The sequence below is a fragment of the Lycium barbarum genome, chromosome 5, assembly GCF_019175385.1.
Source record: "Lycium barbarum isolate Lr01 chromosome 5, ASM1917538v2, whole genome shotgun sequence".
Classification (NCBI taxonomy): Eukaryota; Viridiplantae; Streptophyta; class Magnoliopsida; order Solanales; family Solanaceae; genus Lycium; species Lycium barbarum.
This window is the reverse complement of record NC_083341.1, coordinates 6,434,582-6,459,048: the sequence shown is the minus strand read 5'-3', so window position 1 is coordinate 6,459,048 and position 24,467 is coordinate 6,434,582. Positions and strand designations below refer to the sequence as shown.

The following is a 24,467-nucleotide window of genomic DNA, read 5'->3' as shown; positions in this document are numbered from 1 at the left end:
ATCAATTCGAAGTCTAAAATAGTGTGGCACCCGGAACCTCAAAATCCTGGATTCGCCTCTGCATATCGGATATATACTTTTGCTAAGATAAGTGAAGTCCATGAGAAGAGCGAACAACTTGAATACCAAGAAAATAATGAAGATCACCTAAGTCCTTCATATCAAACTTATCGATGAAGAAAATGTGGAACAATTCTTGAGGCGTTATTTTGGATTTAAGCATGATTTTCTTGAAGTAGTTTGTAACACCCCGCATCTCGGAGCTGAGTTAAGCTTAAATCATTAGAGTTCTAGTGGGTTGATAGGCCTATTTCGGGCAGTGATAACTCCTTGATCCGTTGTGAATCTGGAAGAACTTCCTTGATGAAAGTTGCAGCCCTATTGAATAGCTTTCCAACGGTATATTATGGGGATTAAGCGGACATCTGTGCAAAGAGTTATGCCCATTTGACTGAAGCCTGTTCGCTGGAAAACTCGTCTGCGTTACGGTGACGAGTTACGGACCGTAACTTGTGTTACGGGCCGTAACAGTGAGCCGTAACACAGATAAAATTTCCAGAACTTCACTGGAAATTTCCTCCAAGATACGGTCCCAAGATACGGTCCGTCCTTCGTGTTACGGGCTGTACCTTGTGTTGCGGACCGTAACACAGGGAAAATTTCCAGAAACTTTCTGGAAATTTTCACCAAGGTACGACGCCAAGTTACGGTCCGTCCCTTGTGTTACGGGACCGTAACATGGGCGTACCTTGGTCCGCAATTATGTTTCGGGTCGCCTGACTTCGGGAGGCCATAACCCTATCGTAAGTTGAGAATTTGGGAAAACTCAAAGAATGAAAGTTGTAGATAATTGGAATACCTTTCCAACTATAGGTTGTGGGTTCACATATGACATCGGGACAGGGAGATATGGACGTTTTAAGACAGAAAGGTCCCGACCCATTTTCAAGTTGGGTCAACCCATTTTCCCCTTGGTATATAAAGAAAATAAAACCCTAGCAGCCCCATTTCTTCCCCAAAAATCAGATTTTAGAGAGAGAAAGTGAGAGAGAAGGGAAACTAGAGAGAGAAAGTAGAGAATCAACCAAGTTTAAGGCCCCGAATCTCAAAGCTCGTGAAAGATAAAGAGTAGTACAAGTTGTTGCCATCATTTTAAGCCAAAGATCGGACTTGGGGGTGTTGATTTCGTGGTGACTACCCAAAAAGGTAATGTTTCTACTCCCTAATCACTTATAGTTGTGAATTGATGAATTCTAGGGAGAATAATAATTGGGTTTGTTGAAGGGAATTATATGAATTATGCTATAGTTGTTGGATTGTTGACTTGGGATTGTTGTATTCATATGGGTGATGAAGAATGATGTTAATTACATCAAATTGAGATTGTAGAGTTAACTAGAAGTAAAAGAATGGGGATTTGGTGAAGAAAACACCATTAATGAGGGTTATAGAGCTTCATGCCCACTAAGTGTTTGATAAAATACTTAGATGAATAAAACATGGATATTGTTTTGCTAATATAGAATCCCTATGACTTGTATTGCTATAGATTGAAGTTGAAGGGAGTGAAGAACATTGTGATACGTTCAAAAGCGGAAGGTTAAGGTATGTAGAACTTCCATCCACATGTGGGAACCTCTACGTTCTTCCCCATGATCCGTTTCGTAAAATCTATGAAGTTCAAATCCTAGGGCATTAAACCCAACATATTGGTAGCCCGTAATTATGTATGTATGTACACGAATTTCGTATCTATGTTCGTTATTGTATTCTTAACCTTCCATTATGGATATTAGGAATCCTAACTTAATCCATGAATCATGAATTCTTTCTCATGCGTTCTCATTATGTTCATATGAAACTGCATGAGTTATTTTGCAAGTTATAAACATGTTTTCAAGTCAACTACAAATATATGATTATGAACTATTGTATTACTCATAAATCAAGGACATGTTTACAAGATTATTTCATGAAACCATATTTACAAGTCATTTCGTGAAATCATGATTTCAAGACAAGTACAAGTAAATTCACGAAATTCATGGGCTTTTAGCCAACTATATTATGTTCATGTTTTTGGGAGTTGCACAAATTACCGAGAAGGCTCAGATAGCCTGAAACTACGGAGCCACCGTAGGACAAGGATCGCTCCGCCCGGATAAGACGATACCTTAATTTTACACTGAATGGATCCATCAGGTACCTTACTACCTCAGGCAAGGTATGAGGGCTCTGCTGGTCCGGCGAGGTACCAGACTCCACGTACCCACGTGGTAAATTACTACCTTATACCTGGCAAGGTATAGGGGCTCTGCTGGTCCGGCGAGGTACCAGACTCCACGTATCCACGTGGTGATATGTTATGATATGATACGTCGGTTTATGAAATGCTCTCCCTACTTATCATGTTTTACTCATGTTATGTATACATATATGTACTCATGCTCATGCTCATGTTCATGTCCAAGTTTTCAGTTTCAGTTCTTATCATGTTAGTCCATGTCCCATGTTATTTCTTCCGGTTGCTTTACATACCGGTACATTCAATGTGCTGACGTCCCCTTTTATTGCCCGGGGGCCTGTATTTCACGATGCAGGTACGGAGTTACAGGACGACGCTTCTGATCATTAGGATTTACTCGTACCAGCTTATCGATGAGCCCCATCTCATTCGGGGTTTAAACATTGTATTTCTCTGTTTAGTTTTGCATGTAAAGGTATGCTGGGGGCCTTGTCCCAGTAATTATGTTTTCCAGTCAGACTCATGATAGAGGTTTCATAGACTAGACAAGTCAGCTATGCCATGTCAGACATTTGGAGTCGTATAGTCATTTTGGCTCACTCATGTTTAAACAAGTACATTATTAAGTATTATGACTTATTACGTTTTATAAAGGCTCATCATGCATTCAATAAGGGTCCGCTTATGTTATGTATCATGATGGTTCAGCAAGTCATGTGGTTCGCTAGGTCACATGCAATCAGGCACCGAGTGCCGTGTTACGTCCAGGCCATGGTCCGGGGCGTGACATAGTTGCAGCTGTGATCGTCGCGTTGCCTGTTATGTTCGCCTTAACATTTGCTTTGGCCATTAAGGCATTCAATTTCCAGAGAAGATAAAAGACTTGACCTACCAAAGAGTACTTATGAGAAAGGAAGAAGTTACAAAATTTATATATAGGTCACAACTTGAAGATCGTTTGATGTAACATTTTTTTGTTTATTATTATGTTTATGATTACTGTGTATGTTCCTTTATTTCTTCCTTACTGATTTCCAAGTTTTTGTGTAAGAATAATTAGTCTGTTAATGAGAAATGAAAATATACTTGCTATTTCTCTTTTTGTTAATAGAAATCTCACAGCATGTTTAAGATTGCAATATCCAAATTTCTTTCTTCTGTTTTTTTTTTTTAATTTTTTTTCGTCCAATCAAGCTACGTCACAAAAAATAAGACGGAAAAAGTAGAGTGCTATTCAACTTTCAAAGCCGTTTGTAAGGGACCAAATGAACTTGTCCATATTTGGATTATACTTTTTCTTGTGTACTGCACCTAATATCAAGATTCAAGAGGCCGGGAGATTGTTAGGAATAAATAATGCTAGTATAAATCAACAAAAGGAAATAATTGTACATGTGTGTCCACTTACCTACAGTAAACAAGGAATAAGCTTTATTAAATTTGGATGAACAATATTCTAAATTTCTAACTCCATTATGAAATCGTGTAAAATTCAACAAATATTTAATACTCCCTCCCGTCCTATTTAAGTAATCTTTCCAATCCTTTTTAATTATCATACTTAATACTCCGTAATATTTATTTTATTTCCTTTAACTTGTTTGTTTGTAATTTGCTTCCCCGTTAAGAAAATATCTTTTACTCCCTCCGTGCCAACTATATGTCGTTTTTTATTTTTTTATTTTACACGCTCCTTCAAAAATATTAATTAGGATGAGTATTTAACTAACTTTACTCTTATTTGTGTCTAAGTTGTGATCTCACTCCATTAAATGTTTACTCTATTTATTTGTCATCTTCATTAATAACTAAATATCTATTAAGGGTAAAATGAGGAAAAATAATTAATTGTGGCTTGAACTTATAAAATGACAAATAATTTGAGACAACTATTTTTAGTAATTACGATAGATAATTTGAGGCGGAGGAAGTATGTGTTAAATTTATTAAGTTATCCTTATTAACATTCTTTGAAAAACTAAATTTGGCTGCTAGTATTCAATAAGTTTGAAAAATTGTTACTTAATGATAAGAGTAACATTTAAGAAATTAATTGATTCACTCTTGATTTGTTAAGATGGTGTAAAAAAACTTATCTTTATGTGTTGGACAACAAACAATTGGAATAAAAGTAATTGATCTAAAATACTTGTTATTTTAAAAAAATAAAGACAAATTTTATTATTTTTCCGCCTTTTCATTTACTCTAATTTGGTGAAAGGAAGAGTACAGCTTTAAATTGGGATCAAATACTCCCTCCGTCTCAAAATATTTGTCGTCTTTACAAAAAATATTTGTTGTATTATTTATCCAAGATAAAATTAAGTAGTTTTTTTTTTTATTTTATCCTTGTATTAATTACATCATGGGCTGATTTTGTGAGTTCACATACCAAAATTTAAGAGATTTCATCATTAATGGAGTAAATATTTATTGAGAAGAGAGAACATAATGAAATATATTAAGAGGGTAAAATAATCAAAATACTACCCTTATAAATACTTTCTTAATGAGTGTGTAAATAAAAAATGCGACAAATATTTTGAGACGAAAGAGTGATTTAGTTGAATCATTCTTTTAATTAATATGTGATTAGTTGAATCATTCTTTTAATTAATATTTTTTTAAGGGACAATCAAAATGCAAACATGACAAGTAAAAGGGACCATATTGAGTAAGTTTTAAGAGTTTGCGCGCCCCATTAAGAAAATTTACTTAATAACATTAATTATGAATGTTACTCCCTCTGTTCACTTTTACTTGTCCGATATACTTTGCACTCCTTTAATAAATGATAAATGAAGTGCACATCTAATCATAATATCCGTATTAATTGGTGTATAATCTTAATGGATTTGGAAATGATTTGGGGAATAGTAGTTAATGCTAAGGGTAAAACAGGAAAATAAAATTATTTTTCTCTTAATATGCTATAGGTGAATATTTTTTTTTTTAATATAGTGAACAAACAAAAGTGAACGAAGTGAGTATTTGACTAAAAGAACCTTTAGATCTCATCTTTAATATATGCATAGGAAATTGTAAAAACCTTTGAGAAATTTGTTCAATCATTTATTAGACAAGGACAATTTTAAAAAAAAATGATATCATCTGAAAAACAAATTCAAAACAACTTATTCCAGACCAAATTAAAAAGGCTAGGAGTATATATATATATAATCTCCCTCTGGTTCAAAATAATTTTCCACTTATCCTTTAACATACCTTTAAGAAAATATGTACTCCCTCCGTTCACTTTTACTTGTCCAGTATTTTAAAAATAGATTTTCACTTTTACTTATCACTTTTAGCATATCAAGAGAAGATAATTTTATTTTTTCTATTTTACCCATAGTATTAATTACTCACTTCAAATCATTTTGCTTATCCAATAAAAATATGCACTAATTAATATGGTCACGTTGGTAAATTATGCACTTCATTTATTATTTCTTAAACAGTGTGAAAAGTCCAAAGTGGACAAGTAAAAGTGAAAACGAAGAGAGTACTAACTCTTAGAAAAACATAAGGTCTTTTGACTAAACTATCCTTAATAAAAAATTACCTAATTCATATAGTTTCTTGATTACATAAAAATTCACTTAACTAAATAGGGGCAAATTTGAAAGAAATAATTAATTTCCTCTTGATTATATAAATGAACACTTATTTTAAACCCAAATGAAAAAATTAAGTGGACACTTATTATGAATCGGGTGGAGTAAAAAAACGGAGCACGAAAACGTACCCCTTATTCAATAGTAACATAAAAAGTTTCTACCACCAAAGGATCTGATGCAGGATATAGAGCTACTCTTCCCTTAACCTGAGGTCACGAGTTCAAGCTTTGAGTTTGAAAAAACCTTTAGTAAAGAGCGCTTCCTCTAGAAATAAGTTTTACCCACCATGAATCCAGATATAATCGGATTCGAATATAAATACGGGACATCTGAAGAAAAAAAACATAAAAAGTTCCTGATCATAAAAAGTGGATTGGCAGATTCTTTTATCGTTTAACGAGAGAGTGGTTTGGAGGTGTCGAGGTCTTGACCAATATATTAATGCGATGTTCACACTTTTTCTTTTGTCTTTTTCAGAGTATCTTGGAATGCGACCAAAAAACTGTTATATTTAACATTTCGAGTATTGTGTGTTTTCAACGTGAGCTCGTGTCACATGACTTGGCTGGTATATACTAGCTTAATTGCTAAGTAAGAACTTACTAGCTAATTGTAACTTTTGAACAACTTTCTCTCCCTATATAAATCAGTATGTAGCAAAGGATTTTTCATCCATTGAGCCGAATAGATAAAAGAGTTTCAGAGCTATAAAAGAAAGATGGTACGTACTTCTCATTCTTAGGCTATTTGGTTTTTAATTTTTTTCTGACAACTCAAGTGTTAAGAAACATGAAGAACTGCTTTATGTTTGTTGTTGCAATTAAATATTAGAGAAGCAAATAGATGGATAGTTAGAATGACCAGGAAAGAAGTTTATTCATAGATATCAAGATTTATTTATTTCCTTTGTTGTTCAAATTAATGTATTTTAACAACATTGTCTTTGATCAGAGTGCATGGTTAGGTGCAAGAGAGCTATCAATTGAATGGGCGGACAATCCTGAGCATTGGACTTGGAACTACAATCACAACTCTAGGTACGTGCTCCCAGTGGCGGAATCAGAATTTTCACCGAGGGAGTTCAAAATATAAAAAAATAAACATACGAAGAAGCCTAAGGGGGTTCAACATCTGCTATATATATAAAAAAAAAAAAATTTAACCTTGTAAAAATAGTATTTTTTTTCCGCCGAGGGGGTTCAGATGAACACCCTCGGCCTAGTGTGGCTCCGCCACTGTGTGCTCCCATCCTTGAATCAGTTAAAATAAAAAATGACTTTTTGTTTTTCTCAAACAAGAATCATAGCTTTAGGGGCGGATCTAGAATTAAATTTTAGGGGCGAATCTAGAATTAAACTTTAACGGTTTCAATTTTTAAAATTTAACTCTTGCATTTTTTAAAGTTATTTTTGAAAAATGATTTTCTTGAGTTGAGGGTCTATGTGAAACAGCCTCTACGCAATGGCAGGGAAAAGTCTGCCTCCATCCTCCCTAAACTCCCACTTACGGAAATATATTGGATACATTGTTGTTGATGTTGGTTTCAATCTTTAAAATTCTTAAAAATACATTGAATTTTTGACATAGAATCTAATATCCACTTAAATTTTAGTAGATTTGTATGTTTCGTGTAAGAATATTAAATTGAATTAAACCTATAAAAAAGTTGCATCCATTCGTGCACACCAAAATATTTATTGCGATTCAAATACAGAAAAATATTACCGACCCAATAATTACACAAAAGCCTAGTCCTGTTTACAATATAAAATCTTCTTAGGCTATTCACATGCGGAACCTGATTCTTTTTTTTCTCATGCAGTACGGAGGTAGCTGAGCTTCTCAATGTTTGTTGGCTCGACATTCGAGGAAAGATAGACACACGACGACTCACTCAAAAGACAAGTTATTCGGCGTATTTAGTGTTCAAGTTAACAGATAATCATCGTGAACTTGAAAAAGCAATTGCATCAGTAAGATTTGTGAAGGAAAAAGCAGAGGGAACTGATGAAGAGGGCTACACTGTTTTCCTCTCTAAGCCAAAAGGAGAAGGAGAAAATGGCATATTCCCACACCTACGAAGTGATGATTGGATGGAAATAAAGCTTGGTGAATTTTTCAACAACTTTGGTGAAGATGGTGAAGTGGAAATGAGATTGATGGAGATCAAAAATCCTAATTGGAAATGTGGCATTATTGTTAAGGGCATCGATATTCGTCCAAATTAAATAGAGTCCTGTCCTGATCTCTATGTTTAAGTAGTGCTACCATTTTCGATGTGGTTCTCTACTCGTTGTTTCCGTTTTGTTTGTCTTTTAATTTGTCGTTTATGGCTTCTTTTCATCAAGTCTCTCTATGTCGTGTAAGAGTGATGAAGCTTGAATAGTGCATGTCTTTGTGTGTTTTCCACCCAATTTCGAATTCAAAATAAGAGTTTTCATGGCTTCTACTTGTTAGATGGTGTTCTGTATTTGCTGAGGTCAAGCGCCATTGACTTTGATGCTAGTTGGGATTGTTGAGTACTATTCACGCGTATAAAAACGCGGTTTACTGTTCACGCGTATAAAAATGCGGTTACTGTTCACGCGTTTTTCTGAAGCTTATAAATAGAGTTCTAAGCTTCATTTGGAAATACCACCAAAAATTGAAGAAGACAACACATCCCAAAGAGAGAGAAAAATCTAAGAGAAATACTCTTAGTGAAAGGCCTATGTAAGAGAAGGCTTTTGAGACAATTTTTAGTAAAAAAATTCTTGAGTGAAATTGGGATTGGGGTTGTGAGGTTGAGTGTTGTAAACACTTGTAATATTTCTTCTTTAATAAGATCTGCAGCAGCAACGTGGACGTAGCTCTCACATTGAGGGTGAACCACTATAAATCTGTGTGTGTTATTTATTTATTCTTCGCTTACATCACAGCGTAAGTAGGTTCTGTCTAAGGAGGTTGGTATTTAAGTGGTCCAGCTGTGACCCTTCAATATTTCCTGGAAACCTGCTTACAAAGGTTGGATTTGGGATTCAAATCCTAACAACTGGTATCAGAGCAACAGGTTGTGTTGTGATTTAGAAACGATGGGAGGCGAAAATGGTACGACGCACGGCATCGGTAAATTCGATGGTACAGATTTTGCGTTCTGGAGAATGCAAATTGAAGATTATTTATATGGCAGAAAGCTTCATGAACCTCTGAGTCCGAAACCAGAGGAGATGAAGCAAGCAGATTGGGATCTCTTCGACAGACAAGTTCTGGGAGTCATTCGGCTGACGCTGTCGAAGAACGTTGCTCACAACGTGGCAAAGGAGAAGACCACCGCAGATATGATGAAGGTATTATCTGACATGTATGAGAAACCTTCGGCAAATAATAAGGTATTTCTCATGAAGAAACTATTTCATCTAAAGATGATGGAAAATGCTCATGTTGCTGCACACATAAATGAATTCAATACCATTGTAAATCAATTGTCATCGGTAAAAATTGATTTCGATGATGAAGTACAAGCTCTAATTTTGTTGGCATCCCTACCAAATAGTTGGGAGCCAATGAGAGCAGCGGTTAGTAATTCTGTCGGCAGTGACAAACTAAAGTTCAACGATGTTAGGGATCGTATCCTTGCTGAGGAGGTGCACAGGACAGATTCTGGAGAGGCATCGACGAGTTCTGCTTTTAATGTTGAAAACAGAAGCAGAAATTATGATAGAAACTACAACCGAAATAGGGGCAGATCGAAGTCAAGGAATGGCAGGGGTCAATCCAGACCAGGACGAACACTTGAGTGTTGGAACTGTGAAAAATCAAGTCACTTCAAGAAGAACTGCAGGGCGACAAAGAAGGAGGATAACAAGGGGGCTGGAATCAACGCTGCTACGGAAGACATTGGCGATGCGCTGTTGCTATCGGTTGACAGCCCGATAGACTCTTGGGTGCTTGACTCAAGAGCGTCCTTTACTTGAGCAGTCAAACACAACATTGAATCTGAGTTAGTAAATGATGGTAGTTGGTACTTGGGAGTGATGGTCAAAACCAATGAATTCGAGGCACTATAACCATCATTAACTACTTGATCACACTTATACTACAACTCAACTCAATTATAAATAGGCATTCTTTCCATCTCACTTTCACTCAACTCAAATAACTCTTAAAAAATATAGTGATATTAAAGAGGCAGCCTCCATCTAAGATGGATGACATTCGTTTGACCGCATGTTTTGACAAAGAATTGACGAAATCGTACGTCGAAAAAGACGATTTCGTAAGTGTTGTCGTATTATATATTTTCAATTGTTCTTTTACCTCTTTTGGCAATAACATGTATTTTTTGCAGATCCTTCCAACTGACATACTGAAATTTCTTCCAGACACCGACAAGGACGCTGTTGTTCATTACGACGATCATGAGTATAATATGAAATACAAGGTTGGCGTATACACGCGCCTCGCTCAAGGCTGGAAAGCCTTCATTGATGCTGCCGGATTAGGGATAGGAGATGTGTTGTGTTTTAAGGCATGTTTAGATGAGAACTGCATGGTGTTTTTTGTTCATGTAAAGGAGGATCCGGAGATCGTAATGATAGATTAGGTCTCCAGATTCTCTATTTAAAGTAATTTATAAAATTTCTCAACTTTTGCTATCATTTTCAAGGTAATACTTTCCATAACAACAAAATTCTTCAACAAGAGCATAAAGTTCTTCCACGACATTTACATTACAACAAGAGCATGAAGTTCTTACATTACCTACTACGCGATTACAACATACAACATAAATTTAGTTGATTAAGGAAGCCGCCAAAAAGCCAATAAATATTCCCCATGAAATCAAAAGCAACATCCTTGTATTTGCAAGTTTCTCCTCCAAATTTAGAACTTTTTTCAAGTCAAATTGCTGTTTACTCTTCAAGCCAATTAATTCCTCCTTCATTTTGTTCACTTCAATTAGATGTCTAGCCTCAATGACAATTAATTCTTCTTGCAATTTGTCCCTTTCGATCTTGACCGCATCTAACGACGACGTCAAATTTTGAGCATTATTCCACTGAATCTCAGGGAACAATTCATCTTCCCATTCCCAAAATCCACAAGAATTTCCCTTAGGCCTCGTACATTTGTAGAATTTCCGTCCGGGATTACTAGGAGTCGATAAAGTGAGGTGTTTTGCAATGGTGCCACAATTACATTTTACGTGAGATGAACAGCTACCTTGAGACATTTATGAACCCATAATATTTTCGAATTACCACAAAGAGTGATTATGGACAGAAATTTGGAGGAGAAATTTGGTGGAGAAATTTGGTGGAGGAAGAATACATACATGAAGGAGCAATGGTGTGAGCAAGAGGAGTTTCATGAATGGAGGAAAAAAAAAAGGGCTGGTGTGATGAAGATGAGGATGAAGATGAAGAACTAGGGTTCTAAAGGGTGGTGGGTCGAGTGGGATTAAAGGGGGGACGGTATTACAATCGTTACCCCGTCGATTTTATATAAAAAAAAATCACAAAAATTAATTAACGCGCGGCTGTGGCACTGTCAAACACGCGCCCTGGTCTGGGTCACTAGAGGGGGAAAATAATTAAAACGTAACTTGTTAAGGGGGGTAAATAAACATAAGTTAAGTTTAGTTGCTAAAGTGAGTTTTTGTGCCAAGTTCAGGGGCTAAAACATGTCTTTTCTTAAAAATAAATATATCAAGGATATAAATAATGTGCGTCTATGTATATTAAAAGAATGTATGTATATTAAACATATAAAGAACATATTTCTAGTGTAAAAGAGTGTACGTCAAACTTAAAATGTATAAAGAATTGTATAACTAGGTATATTAGTGGATAAACAATGTAAAAATAATTTACGAATATTCATTGGTGTAAAGATTTTATATAATGAAATTATTCAGAAAAGTGAAGTTTATTTGATTTGTTTCTACCGTTTAGTTAAAAAGAGTGTTTGTTTAATGAATATCCTATCAAAAGAATAAGGAACAAAATAATTGTAAAAAGTATTGGTAAAAAAATAAGTATAAGGAATTGTGTATAAAAAAAATGATTGAAAAAGATATAATGCCTTTAAAAAATGAAAGATTTGTAAATGGACGGCCTAGTATTTACCTAGCGTAAAAAATGTGGATGTAACTTAACAAAAATATGTATTGGTGTATACGAAATAATATAAAATATACGCTGTATTAAAAGTGTATAAGGAATATAAAATAAAGGATGGACTAGTATTTTTTGCCTAAATACCAAAACAGTGAATTTAATTAACGAAGCATTTATACCAAGTCAATTTAATCTATTTATGAAAGTATTGACGGCCTAAATCTTGCCTAAAGCGAATGACAAATTTTAAGTTAAACAAACACGACGACAAGTAAATATATATATCAGCATGTCATTCTAAAAATAAAGTTTCCACTATACTACGAGTTCATGTTTTGTACATTTATAAAGAACGCAGAAAGTAAATACAAACAGTGATTTGGGTTCCTTCAGAGTATCGTCTTCGAGATGTATTTTCCCGTACCTAGATAAGCACTTGGTAAAAATGTTAGTAAGAAAATAAATAACTATCTAATGAATTAAAGAAATGATAAATAAACTTAAAATAAAAACCCGTGTTTTGTACATGGGAGACCTTGAAAATCGACGAAAATTTCTTCATCGGCCAAAAGTGTAGTATTTGTAATAAATTGCAACATGAAAAAAAGTATTAGTTAAAAAAAATTTAAAAAATTCAAAAAGTAAGGTATGTGACATAAAACCTTTAAAAAGTGATTTGATAAAGATTCTTTGAAAAAGTAATGTGACCAAAGTCCTTGAAAAAGAAGTTTGACAAAAAGTTATTGAAAAGATGATTTGACATAAAGTTTTTGAAAAAGTGATTTGACAAAAGAATGATGAAACTTGATTTGCCCCTAGGATTTGTGTAGTGCATGTAATGTAACAAATGCATAGGTGAATGATGTATGTAAAAAGAACATAAGAATACAAATGAAAATATAGATAAATATAAATATGATGTATAGCCAATGTAGAGTAAATGCAAATAGCAAAATATATAGAAAAAAAATAGACATGTAGTGCGATGGTATTGACAAAAGTGTAAAGAAAATACTTGACAATGTATACATGTATTGAAAATAAATAAAGTTGTAGAGACAATATAACAAAATATAAAGATAATGCATAAAAAATGTAGAGACAATAAGTGCATTCCTTTTAATGAAAAGTTTCTCTCTTCTTTTCTTAGTAGTTAAGTAATGTAAATATGTACATGTATAGGTATATAACGTATTTGTATAAAAACTTTATAAAAGAATAGATAGATGTAAGATAATATAAAGGAAAAGTGTGGAGAGTGTAAGGAAAATGTATGTAAAATGTAAAGAAAAATGTATAGAGAATACAAAAATATAGAAACAATATATGAAGAAATTTAAAGACACAATGTATATAAATAAATGTAAAAATAATATAGATAAATAAATATAAAGGCAATGTATATAAAAAAAATATAAAGACAATGCAAGTAAATAAATGTAAAGACAATATATATATATATATATATATATATATATATATATATATATATATATATATATATATATATATATATATATATATATATATATATATATATATATGAATAAGTAAATAAGCAATGTATGAATGAAATATAAAGACTATTTAAAAAAAATATAAAAAGAGGAAGAAAGTGCTAGCCTTGCTAGTCTTCCTATAGAAAGAAAATCTAGAGAGTGTAGAGAAAAGAAAAATGTGTGTAAGGTAGTGTACAAGTGATGAGAAAAATGAGAGGGGAAGTCCTCTTTTATATAGGTAAAGGTAAACTACTTTTTATCCAAACCCATGTGCCAAAACCATAGGCTTCACAAAATCATGGGCTTCTCAAAACCATGTGCTAAATCTTATCTGTGTTTAAAATTAGTTCCTCCGACTTCCATGTAATAATAGACTGTAACTAAAAATAATAAAGTATAAAAATATATTTAAGGTAATTTCGTGATTAAAGTAAAAAATGTGATTTGAATTAAGGAGACTTGCTAATGAATTGAAGTAAAACTGTATTAGCATATTGTTTATATACAAACGACTCTAACAAAATAATTATATAAAATGAAAATAAATTGATAAAAATTTCTATTATTTAAAAATAAGGACAATCATCAATAAATTATATTAAAGTTAAAAAATGTATAAAAACAGTATATTGTGCTATTTAATGACTAGGAAGCCTAAAGAAGTTAATTTTTAAATATAAAGGGCCAAAATTGGGTGTCAACAGATCAGATCTGATAAGTCCGCACCAGTGGCTTGAACTTCTTCGAGGGTGTTCCTTAGGGACAAGCACTGCTCGTAATCAGCTCTAAGATTACTGGCCTTTTCGGCAGCAGTCACATCGCCTTTGTACTGCTCTAACATGTCGTCGTAACCCGAGATCTGGTCAAGAGCTTTTCCATGCTCAGTTTTCAAATCGATGATAACCCGGTTCAATCGATCCCGTTCCACTTCGGCTGCAACAAGTGATGAGCTAAGGCCATTCATTTGTTCCACCGACGCCCAAAGTTGCTCCCGAAGAACATCACGTTCGGCCACAGCACCGATGGTCGTCTCGTGGAAGGCATCAAACTCGGGCTTGATCCCATCAAGCTCTACCCTGAGTTGATCAATCTGGCTAACATAAGCTCGGGCCTGAGAAGTAAGGGCATTAGCATCGGCTATTAAAGATTTATTGTAAACTTTGAAAGCCTTTACCTTCTCTGCCAACTGGTCACGTTCCTGTTTGGCCTCGGCAGCTTCGTTTCAAGCCGCTGCTAAATCTGATTTAAGGATAGAAAGGTCAGGGAGAGACGAGATATATTACGACTTCTTCTCATATAGATTCATGAGCTCGTCCACCTCCTGACTCTTATTTTATAGCTTCTTCTTAAGTCGGGCCACTTCGTGCTTAAGCCGGTCGAAACTTGCTTGGTGAAGCACGGAGGGCTATAAGGGGAAAAGGAACGGTTATTAAAATGAGGCATGAAATTAAAAGCTAAGTAAAAAGAACATAAGGACGAGACTTACCCGATTCAATACATGCTGAGCCTCGTTAAAAAGGAACGATTCGCTGACTCCGGCCATTTTCTTACGGTCCTCTTGGGACATCAGAGGGTACAAATAGCTGGACACCCCAATAGGACCCGATAACATGTTCATAACGGCCGATACCTTAAAATTGATTAGCCTCTTTTGATTCGGGTTAATACTAGGGGCAGGGACCGATTTCTCCCACCTGGGACAGGAATTAACCCCGAAACGGTTGACTACCGGGATGGGAAAATGCTCGAAACTCGACAAACCCGGAGCGGGTATTTCATAAACCCCATGACCGACTGCCCTTTGCTCGGTCACCTTGCCTTTGGATTTTTCATCATCAGCAGGAATATCCACCAATGGCGGCGGAGAATCCTGTATGCAAATTATCGTTTCAAATGAGGCCACAGTTTGTATCGGAAGGACGGAACCAATACCGTACAAAGGCGGAATAGTAGGTACCTTAGAGCCTGATACCGATAAAGTTGCTTTCGATCTAGCGGTTGCGGCTGGCAGTTTTCCAGTACTTCGAGTAGAAGTGTGATCGGAGGACCCGACTTTTGACCCGACGATCCCTGAATCCGTCGACCTCGAGATACCACTCGACCCAGTCGGAATTCGACTTGAGCTTTCCACCAACGGTGGAGTGATTGCAATAGAATCGATCAAATCATGCTCGAGGGGCTCGTCAATAAGATGATGCCCACCCAACGCCTAGTCATCGTCATCAGAATGGTCTAATAATTAGCCAACAACCTCAGCGTCCAAAGCACGGACCGAGATATCTTCCTATAAGGTTTCTTAAATAATGACCTTTGATCTTTTCCTAGACTAGGAAGGAGCTCAAGATGATTCCGAGGATTTTCTTTTCCTCGTTTCCACTAGGTCTCCCAGACCAGGAGCTTCGACATCCTGCTCGTCAGCTGAGGTCTCGGCAGTTTCCTGGCCCCCGAATTCTGGTGGCCTTTGACAAACCCGTGAAGCAAACAGAAGAACACTCATTACCTAACTAACATGGCATATTACACAGAGTAGAAAGGACGACACTCTAAGGGGAAGACTTACAATAGGTCCCGGCCTCCCAACGGGACAGGGATAAATGGCTCTAGGTACGTTCGGCATAAGTAAGTTGGGAACATATTTTTCCAATCCACTAGTCGAGGTTAGGAACCGTACCAAGGGTTCGGATAAGCGCTGTATACACACGAACAAATAAAAGGTTCAATATCGGTGCAGGCACGAGGCCGAATCGTATCGACAAAAAGTTACTTACGTTTTGGGTTTCATTTCTCGGGAAATGACAATTTGTCAACGGGGATCAGATCCGCTGTTCTGATTCAGACAAACCTGCCTTGCCAGTCTCGATCTCTATCTTCGTCCAAACCGGAAAAGGGCACTTTTGCAGCTCAGTTTGAAAAATTTATCATTCCCCCCTCTGAAGACACTGAGGCTATATAGTTGAAGTAGCTGGTGCACCATGAATGGAATGTTCACGTTTGTAGCAAAATAAAGGAGGAGCACAATGATCCTTCAAAATGACGGGTGAATTTGACTGAGGGTGATCTAGTACCGCTTGCAGAAATCGAACACCAGAGGCCGGGTGGCTTGGCTCAGAATATTGATATTCCTGTCTGGAAATGGGAAATGATCAATATGGATTTTGTATCAGGTTTACCTCGTTCAGCTAAGAGACATGACTCTATTTGGGTGATCGTTGACCGGCTTACTAAGTCAGCACACTTTTTGCCAGTCAAGACCACATATTCAGCCGAAGACTATGCCAAGTTGTATGTTAGTGAGATTGTCAGATTGCATGGGACACCAGTGTCCATTATTTCAGATCGTGGTGCTCAGTTTACAGCGAATTTCTGGAAATCCTTTCAAAAAGGATTGGGTACCAAGGTGAACCTCAGCACAACTTTCCATCCACAAACAGATGGCCAGGCAGAGCGTACTATCCAGACTCTGGAGGATATGTTGCGAGCATGTGTTTTGGATTTCAAAGGTAATTGGGATGATCACTTACCACTCATTGAGTTTTCTTATAACAACAGTTATCATGCTAGTATTGGGATGGCACCATTTGAGGCTCTGTATGGGCGAAGGTGCAGGTCACCAATTGGTTGGTTTGAAGTAGGTGAAACAGAGTTGTTAGGACCAGATTTGGTTTATCAAGCTATGGAGAAAGTCAAGTTAATACAGAAACGTTTGAAAACAGCTCAGAGTCGCCAAAAGTCTTATACAGATGTGAGACGAAGGGATTTAGAATTTTCAGTTGATGATTGGGTGTTCCTTAAAGTCTCACCCATGAAAGGTGTTATGAGATTTGGCAAGAAAGGGAAACTAAGTCCCAGATATATTGGACCTTACAGAATTCTACAAAGGGTCGGTCTAGTAGCCTACGAACTTGAGTTGCCACAAGACTTGGCTGCTGTACATCCCGTGTTTCACGTGTCCATGTTGAGGAAGTGTGTAGGAGACCCATCGTTGGTTGTTTCTACTGATACTATAACAGTTAAGGACGGGTTGACTTATGAGGAGGTCCCTATAGCCATTCTTGATCGTCAAGTTCGCAAGTTGAGAACTAAGGAAGTAGCCTCAGTAAAAGTCTTATGGAGGAGTCAGAAGGTTGAAGAGGCCACATGGGAAGCCGAAGAGGACATGAAATCTAGATATCCTCACTTGTTTGAAGAGCAGGCAGATAGTCTTCAAGGTAAATACCTCTAGTTTTCGTGTCATGTTCCTTATGTATTCTAATTGGGATTGTAGAAATGACTAGAAGTAAAAGAATGTGGATTTGGTGAGGAAAACACCATTAATGAGGGTTATAGAGCTTCATGCCCACTAAGTGTTTGATAAAATGCTTAGATGAACAAAACATGGATATTGTTGCTAATATAGAATCCCTATGACTTGTATGCTATAGATTGAAGTTGAAGGGGGCGAAGGACATTGTGATACGCTCAAAAGCGGAAGGTTAAGGTATGTAGAACTTCCATCCACACGTGGGAACCTCTACGTTCTTCCCCATGATCCGTTTCATAAAATCTATGAAGTTCAAATCCTAGGGCATTAAACCCAATGTATTGGTAGCCCGTAATTATGTATGTATGTATGTACATGAATTCCGTATATATGCTCGTTATTGTGTTCCTAACTTTTCATTACGGACATTAAGAATCCTAGCTTAATCCATGAAACATGAATTCTTCCTCATGTGTTCTCATTATGTTCATACGAAACTGCATGAGTTATTTTGCAAATTATAAACATGTTTTCAAGTCAACTACAAATATATGATTTTGAACTATTGCATTACTCATAAGTCAAGAACATGTTTACGAGCTATCTCATGAAACCATGTTTACAACTTATTTCGTGAAATCATGATTTCAAGACAAGTACAAGTAAATTCACGAAATTCATGGGCTTCTTAGCCAACTATATTATGTTCATGTTTTTGGGAGTTGCATGAATTACCGAGAAGGCTTAGATAGCCTGAAACTATGTAGCCACCATAGGACAAGGATCGCTCCGCCCAGTTAGGACGATACCTTAATTTCACACTGAATGGTTCCATCAGGTACGTTATTACCTTATACCCTGGCAAGGTATAGGGGCTCTGCTGGTCCGGCGAGGTACCAGACTCCACGTACCCACGTGGTGATATCATGTTGTCGGTTTATGAAATGCTCTCCCTACTTATCATGTTTTACTCATGTTATATATGTATATGTACTCATGCTCATGTTCATGTACATGTCCAAGTTTTCAGTTTCAGCTCTTATCATGTTATTCCATGCTCCATGTTGTTTCTTCCGGTTGCTTTACATACCAGTACATTCAATGTGCTGACGCCCCTTTTTATTGCCCGGGGGCCTGTATTTCACGATGCAGGTACGGATTTACAGGACGACGCTTCTGATCATTAGGATTTGCTCGTACCAGTTTATTGGTGAGCCCCATCTCATTCGGGGCTTTAAGCATTGTATTCTCAATTTAGTTTTGCATGTAAAGGTATGCTGGGGGCCTTGTCCCAGTAAATATGATTTCCAGTCAGACTCATAATAGAGGTTTCATAGACTAGACAAGTCAGTTATGTCATGTTAGACATTTGGAGTCGTGTAGCCCTTTTGGCTCACTCATGTTTAAACAAGTACTTTATTAAGTATTATGACTTATTACGTTCTACAAAAGCTCATCATGCATTCACGTTATATTCCTCTTATGTTATGCAATTATGATAGTCCAGCCAGTCATGTGGTTCGCTCGGTCACATGCAGTCAAGCACCGAGTGCCGTGTTACGTCCAGGCCATGGTTCGGGGCGTGACATCGAGACCTCGTACGAACGCCTCCATGATCGAGTAAAGCTTCCGAATATTTCGCAAAGGATGTGTTTCGAACCGGTCGTGGCCGAGTTTAATAGCAAGATGCTCGGTTATGGTGGACGGTAGCAAAACATGTCGGGTTCTTTCGGATTATAGAATAAATGATTACTGATCGAATACAACAAGAGCATATACGAAGGTTTGGGTACAAACAATACACATGGAATGCTCAATAAAGTCCAATAACAACGAATTTGCAAAACTCCATTAAAGATTTTTTCCATTTCATAAAATTCCGACTATACCGGATACATCAATACATCAAAAAAAGCAGAAGAGACCCTACTCTACGACCAGTAATGGGAAAACAAAAGTAAGGCAGCCACACCCTTACTCAACCTAACAAGTCGGAGGATAAGATTTTCGAGTCTATCCACAGTATGCTGCAATGACGGGTGTACCGATTAGATGTTCCCGTGACTTGCACCAGAGGTGGACGACCCGGGGATATCCAATCCCGGTAAATCTTCCTCATCGAGCACAATCACTGGTGTAGTTTCACCCGAAGGCATTTCCCGATGGGTCCCCATAATATGGCGAGTTTGAACTCGAGATCCAACCCCCGAATGCATAACGGGAAAACTTCTAGCCTCCCTGCGTCTAGGTGGCCTCGATGGAGCGGGTGTTCTTCTTCCTCAAACTACGTCCTCGGCTACCGACTTTATTTTGGAAGCCCTCTTCGGCCGAAGTCATAGAAACCAAAGGTATTGAGTTAAGCTAATAATACAGGGAAATAGGGGTCGAAACGATCAGATTAAGAAGTTACCATGGTCTTTGCCTTTCCACCCTTCAGGTGCCAGTCTTCTCCAAGAACGACCTAAGCTACGAGAAGCCCGGAGAAGGGCAACCACCCATTCAAAAATAGCAGTTTCGAGCGTGGGCTCAACTGGATCCGGTAATGCATTCCACACTTCAGGAAAATCGACAGACGATGAACGGTGGAGTTGAACCGTGCGTATCATCATGAACCGATGAAGCCATCCTCGATCATAATCGTTTTCAGGGTCGATTAGGCTTCGATTTCCCCTGGGAAGAAATTGAACAATTCCCCCTTGGATCACCCGAGGTATATATAAATGAAGCAAATGATCAAGGATAAAAGCAACTCCGGCTGCATTGCCCAATTTCTCAATACAGAACACGAGCCTCCAAATTTGCTAGGCGACCTGCCTGATACATATTCGATATCGACGACAGAAGTCCTCGATTATTCTATGAACAGGGAGGATGAACCCTATGGCGAAGGGATAAGTGTATAATAACGAATAACCGGTAACATGATGATTTATTTTCACACCCTCCCCAACGGGGAGAAGATCGACGTCTGCGCCTAGATGGCAACCTTCTCTGACCGTAGTAATGGCGTTATCACTAATACTAGATTTGAAATCTTTTACCGGGTCAAAATAGTGAATGACTTTACAGTCGTTCGTATAAACAAAACCCGACGGAACAATACCAGCAGCAATAGATTCTAACTCCCTATCTGAGCCAGCGGCTCCAGCCGATGGCATGAATGAAGGCTGATCTTCACCCTGAGTCAGTAACGGTACATAAGCCATGATCGTGGAAGGTCCTCCTTAACAAAAGGTATTCTCACCCTGGAGTAAGAAGATTGAAGATCCGAAGAGTATTATGGGCTCAATGTAGGAATATCAGTAGGTTTTGAGGTGGAACAAAGTGAGATTTGAAGAAGTGCAGATGCATGGAAAAGAAAGAAGACATGGGCTTTATATAGAAAGATATTTAAGAGATCCTGTAGTGTATCAAGAATTCTGATATAAGGAGGATTCCCCAAAAAGATTTGGTGGCTGGGTAATAATGACCCAGTATCGGGCAGAGTGAGATTTGACTTAAAGGTCCCGTCCTAGGTAATTGGAGGCGGCTGCTCAGTTTATTCAGGGTCCATTCCCCGCCGTCAGTAACTGTACCTCGGGAAATGGGGGGACTATCTGTATACGGGTAAAACCGAGGACACAAGCACGCTCGATTTCCCGTTGTCATGGTTATGCTCGGTCACAATACGACCGTCTCACTGGGAACGAGATTTCGAGCTCGAGCCAGGATGAGGCGATAAACGAAGGGCGATTGACTGCCATTAGCGGGAGACCGAAATATCTGTCCTCACTCTGATATTTCGGCGTCGATCTCAGCAATACAGCTGTCACTAAATTTACTTGCTTTATTTAGAATTGTACTAGGGTTGAAACTCCTCTACTATACAAAGAGGAGATTATCATTCATGAAAAGTGTTGGCAATAGCAAGGAGAGAAATAGTTTACATCAACAACCATAAGAATCTTATTAAATCAGTTCCCATCTGTTCTTAAGTTCATTTTTATTATACCTCGTGAGAGCTTGTAACAAAAGGGTATCGATCTCGGTTTCTATACCCGAGGCCATACGTATTTAACATTTGGTTAGATCTGCTTCTTTGTTCATTTTCTTGACATATCTCGCTATTTAATCTTGAATTGAATTTAGTCACATATCTTTGGCATCACATACAAATTTAATTGTTCTCCGTTTTAAGGTTAAACAGTATGATTAATATTTAGTTGTGAATTATGGTAAGCTTGTGAAGTGCACGATATTCTTATAAATTCAACAATGAAGATTAGGGAAGATTAGATGTTCCATATCATTTAAAAACAAACGCTGAATATACTTGCCTCTAATTGTTATTACTCATCCGAAATGTTTCCTTTGAATTGTTTTATTTTAAAATGCTTAAGTTTCTTGCCTCCATGAAATCCATGTTCATCGGTCCATGTGATGGGTTTTGCTTAGAAAATGTTGTACCTGCTTAGACCCCCCAACAAATTGGAATAGCTCTTTTCAGTTTTATGCGTACTTTGCCTTAATTATCTGTTGTTTATGTGAAACAGAATAAGTGGCTCGCTCCCTAGCTTTATAAGTTTCCTTTGTATTTCTTGAGCTGACAGAAACACTCTTTTGTATTCTTGGCTTCTTGCATCCCTTGGATGCCTTTAATGATAATTCACTTACTTCATCCAAAAAGAGAAAAAAACAGAATAAGTGGCTAGGTACTGGATCAACACATGTTCTAATTTTCTATACTTTATCATTGCTCTTCACTTGACACCTGTTGATGGATTCAATCCAGAATAACTATTTAGCTTATTATTTGATTAATAATTCCCTGGAAGTATGAATGGGTGATTGTACTAGATGTACATCCCGGGATTGAGTCTTGATCCACTCTTATTAAACATTGTAATAGCTGTCATTGATGCATTTAGTATTCGGGTTGTCTGGCTAAAGAACAACGCAGAACATGAGCTTTGTCTCTTTATCAGCTTTGGGAATTTTGTCACTTTGTTAGCATACATTTATTCAAGGAAATATCATCTTTATTAGAGCTATGCTCTTGAAAATAGATGTTGTAGCTCTTGTAAATATTCCTGTAGTGAAGATAGATATTGTTTGTCCGCCTTAGATGATCAAATACTTCAAGAATTTTGTGGCTTGGGTTCTTGTTCACTTTAATCTTCGCTGGATAATATTCCTTTCAAGCTTGTAATATAAAGTTATTGTGTTTTACCCTTCTTCAGACCTTTCCTGCTAGACTATTGCTGAACACCAAGGCACCATGTAGTAATGTGAACAGTTGTTGTCAGAACCTCCCAAAAACTATTGAAGAGAACTGGAAATAGATTTATGTTGAAGAGAACTGAGAAGCTAAAATGCAAAATTTACTTTGTTGTCTTGTGGTCACTTTTGCAAGATCATAGGTTTTCCGATCTCAAGACTTTCAGTTGTACATTTAGGAATGTATTATGAGAAAAATTGTTTTCCACTGTTCAGAATCTGATCTAAAGTATTCATGAAGAAACCTTCAGCGCTCACTATGACAAAACAAATGCTCCAAGAGCATTTTCAAAAAGACAAGCTTATGGGTATAAAAGGACGAGGAATCCCAGGTCTTATTATGGATACAGGTCAAAAATTATCTCTATGAATATAATCTTGGATGTGTACATTTGAAGATAATGGTGTTTCTCTTGAATATAATGAGAAGGGGCAGCTAAATTCCCACTGCGTGGGATTTCAGTTGTGAAAGCATACTTAATTTGTGTAACTTATTTTTGTTTGAGGATTTCTGTAAATGTATCAAGACTTTCAATCGGATGAAGCATATTGATTTACAACTAAACTGCGTCAGAATTTCCCAAATTGAGCACGGGCCTGACTCCATCTAGTACATAGAAAATTGCCATGGCAGTAAATGCAATCTCTATAAGTAGAATTTATTAGCAAATACATAAATTACAATACAGATATTCGTTAAACAATCTCTGTAACTAGAATTTTTATTTTACTTCAGTGGAAGACACTGATATCTTTTTCTACTTTAATTAATTTTCCTGTTCTTCAGCCCCGTTAGCATGGGCAGTTCCGTTATCTCGTATCGATCAGAATGAGTTTTACTAAATTCCATATTGGACTGAATGACTTTTTGATGGGCGGGTTTAATAAATCGGGTAAAATTAAATTGGGGTTTATTTCGTTCTGAGGCTGCCACGTGGATGGTCGTTTAAATTTGGGGGAAATCAGAGTCATAGTATAAAGGTAGTGACACAATTGGACGGAAAGTATAACGGAGGGCAGTAGCGAGGAGCCAGAAATTTAGTGAAGGGTGCAAAAATTTTCTTTCTCACTTATGCCAAGAGTATGCAACATTAGATATATGCTCATAACAATCAACATTTAACCTATGTAATCGCGTAATTTTCAAGCGATGGGTGTGCACTGGACCACACTTCGCCTAAGGTGGTTCTGCCCATGAAGGAGAGTATGAATAAAAAATATTTGAAAGTTCAGGGCTATTTTTGACCCTTTTCCGTTGTTTTTTTTCCTCAACCTAAAATCCAGTCTTCTTCATTAACAGAATAATAATTCACTTTCTCAATCTTCACTTCAATGCGTTTATCATTTGAGAGGCTTGAAGAGGACACAATGTCAACATGCAGGATGTAAATCCATAGAGCAGCCCAACCAGTATTCCAAATTTTGACACAATTAGAACCTTGATGGTATCTCCTTTCCAATCAACATCTAAACAGATAGGATATAAAAGAAAATATATTATGGGGGAGC

At 36.9% G+C, this 24,467-nt stretch overlaps 1 protein-coding gene across 1 annotated transcript; it reads left to right on the top strand.

Moving 5' to 3' along the window:
* The first annotated feature begins 6,472 nt into the window (after positions 1-6,472).
* On the top strand, positions 6,473-8,314 carry LOC132640271 (F-box protein PP2-B10-like). Its single transcript, XM_060356792.1, has 3 exons — positions 6,473-6,586; positions 6,817-6,902; positions 7,688-8,314. The coding sequence occupies exons 1-3, from the start codon at positions 6,584-6,586 to the stop codon at positions 8,091-8,093; spliced, it is 495 nt and encodes a 164-aa protein (XP_060212775.1). The 5' UTR covers positions 6,473-6,583; the 3' UTR covers positions 8,094-8,314.
* Positions 8,315-24,467: the final 16,153 nt, after the last annotated feature.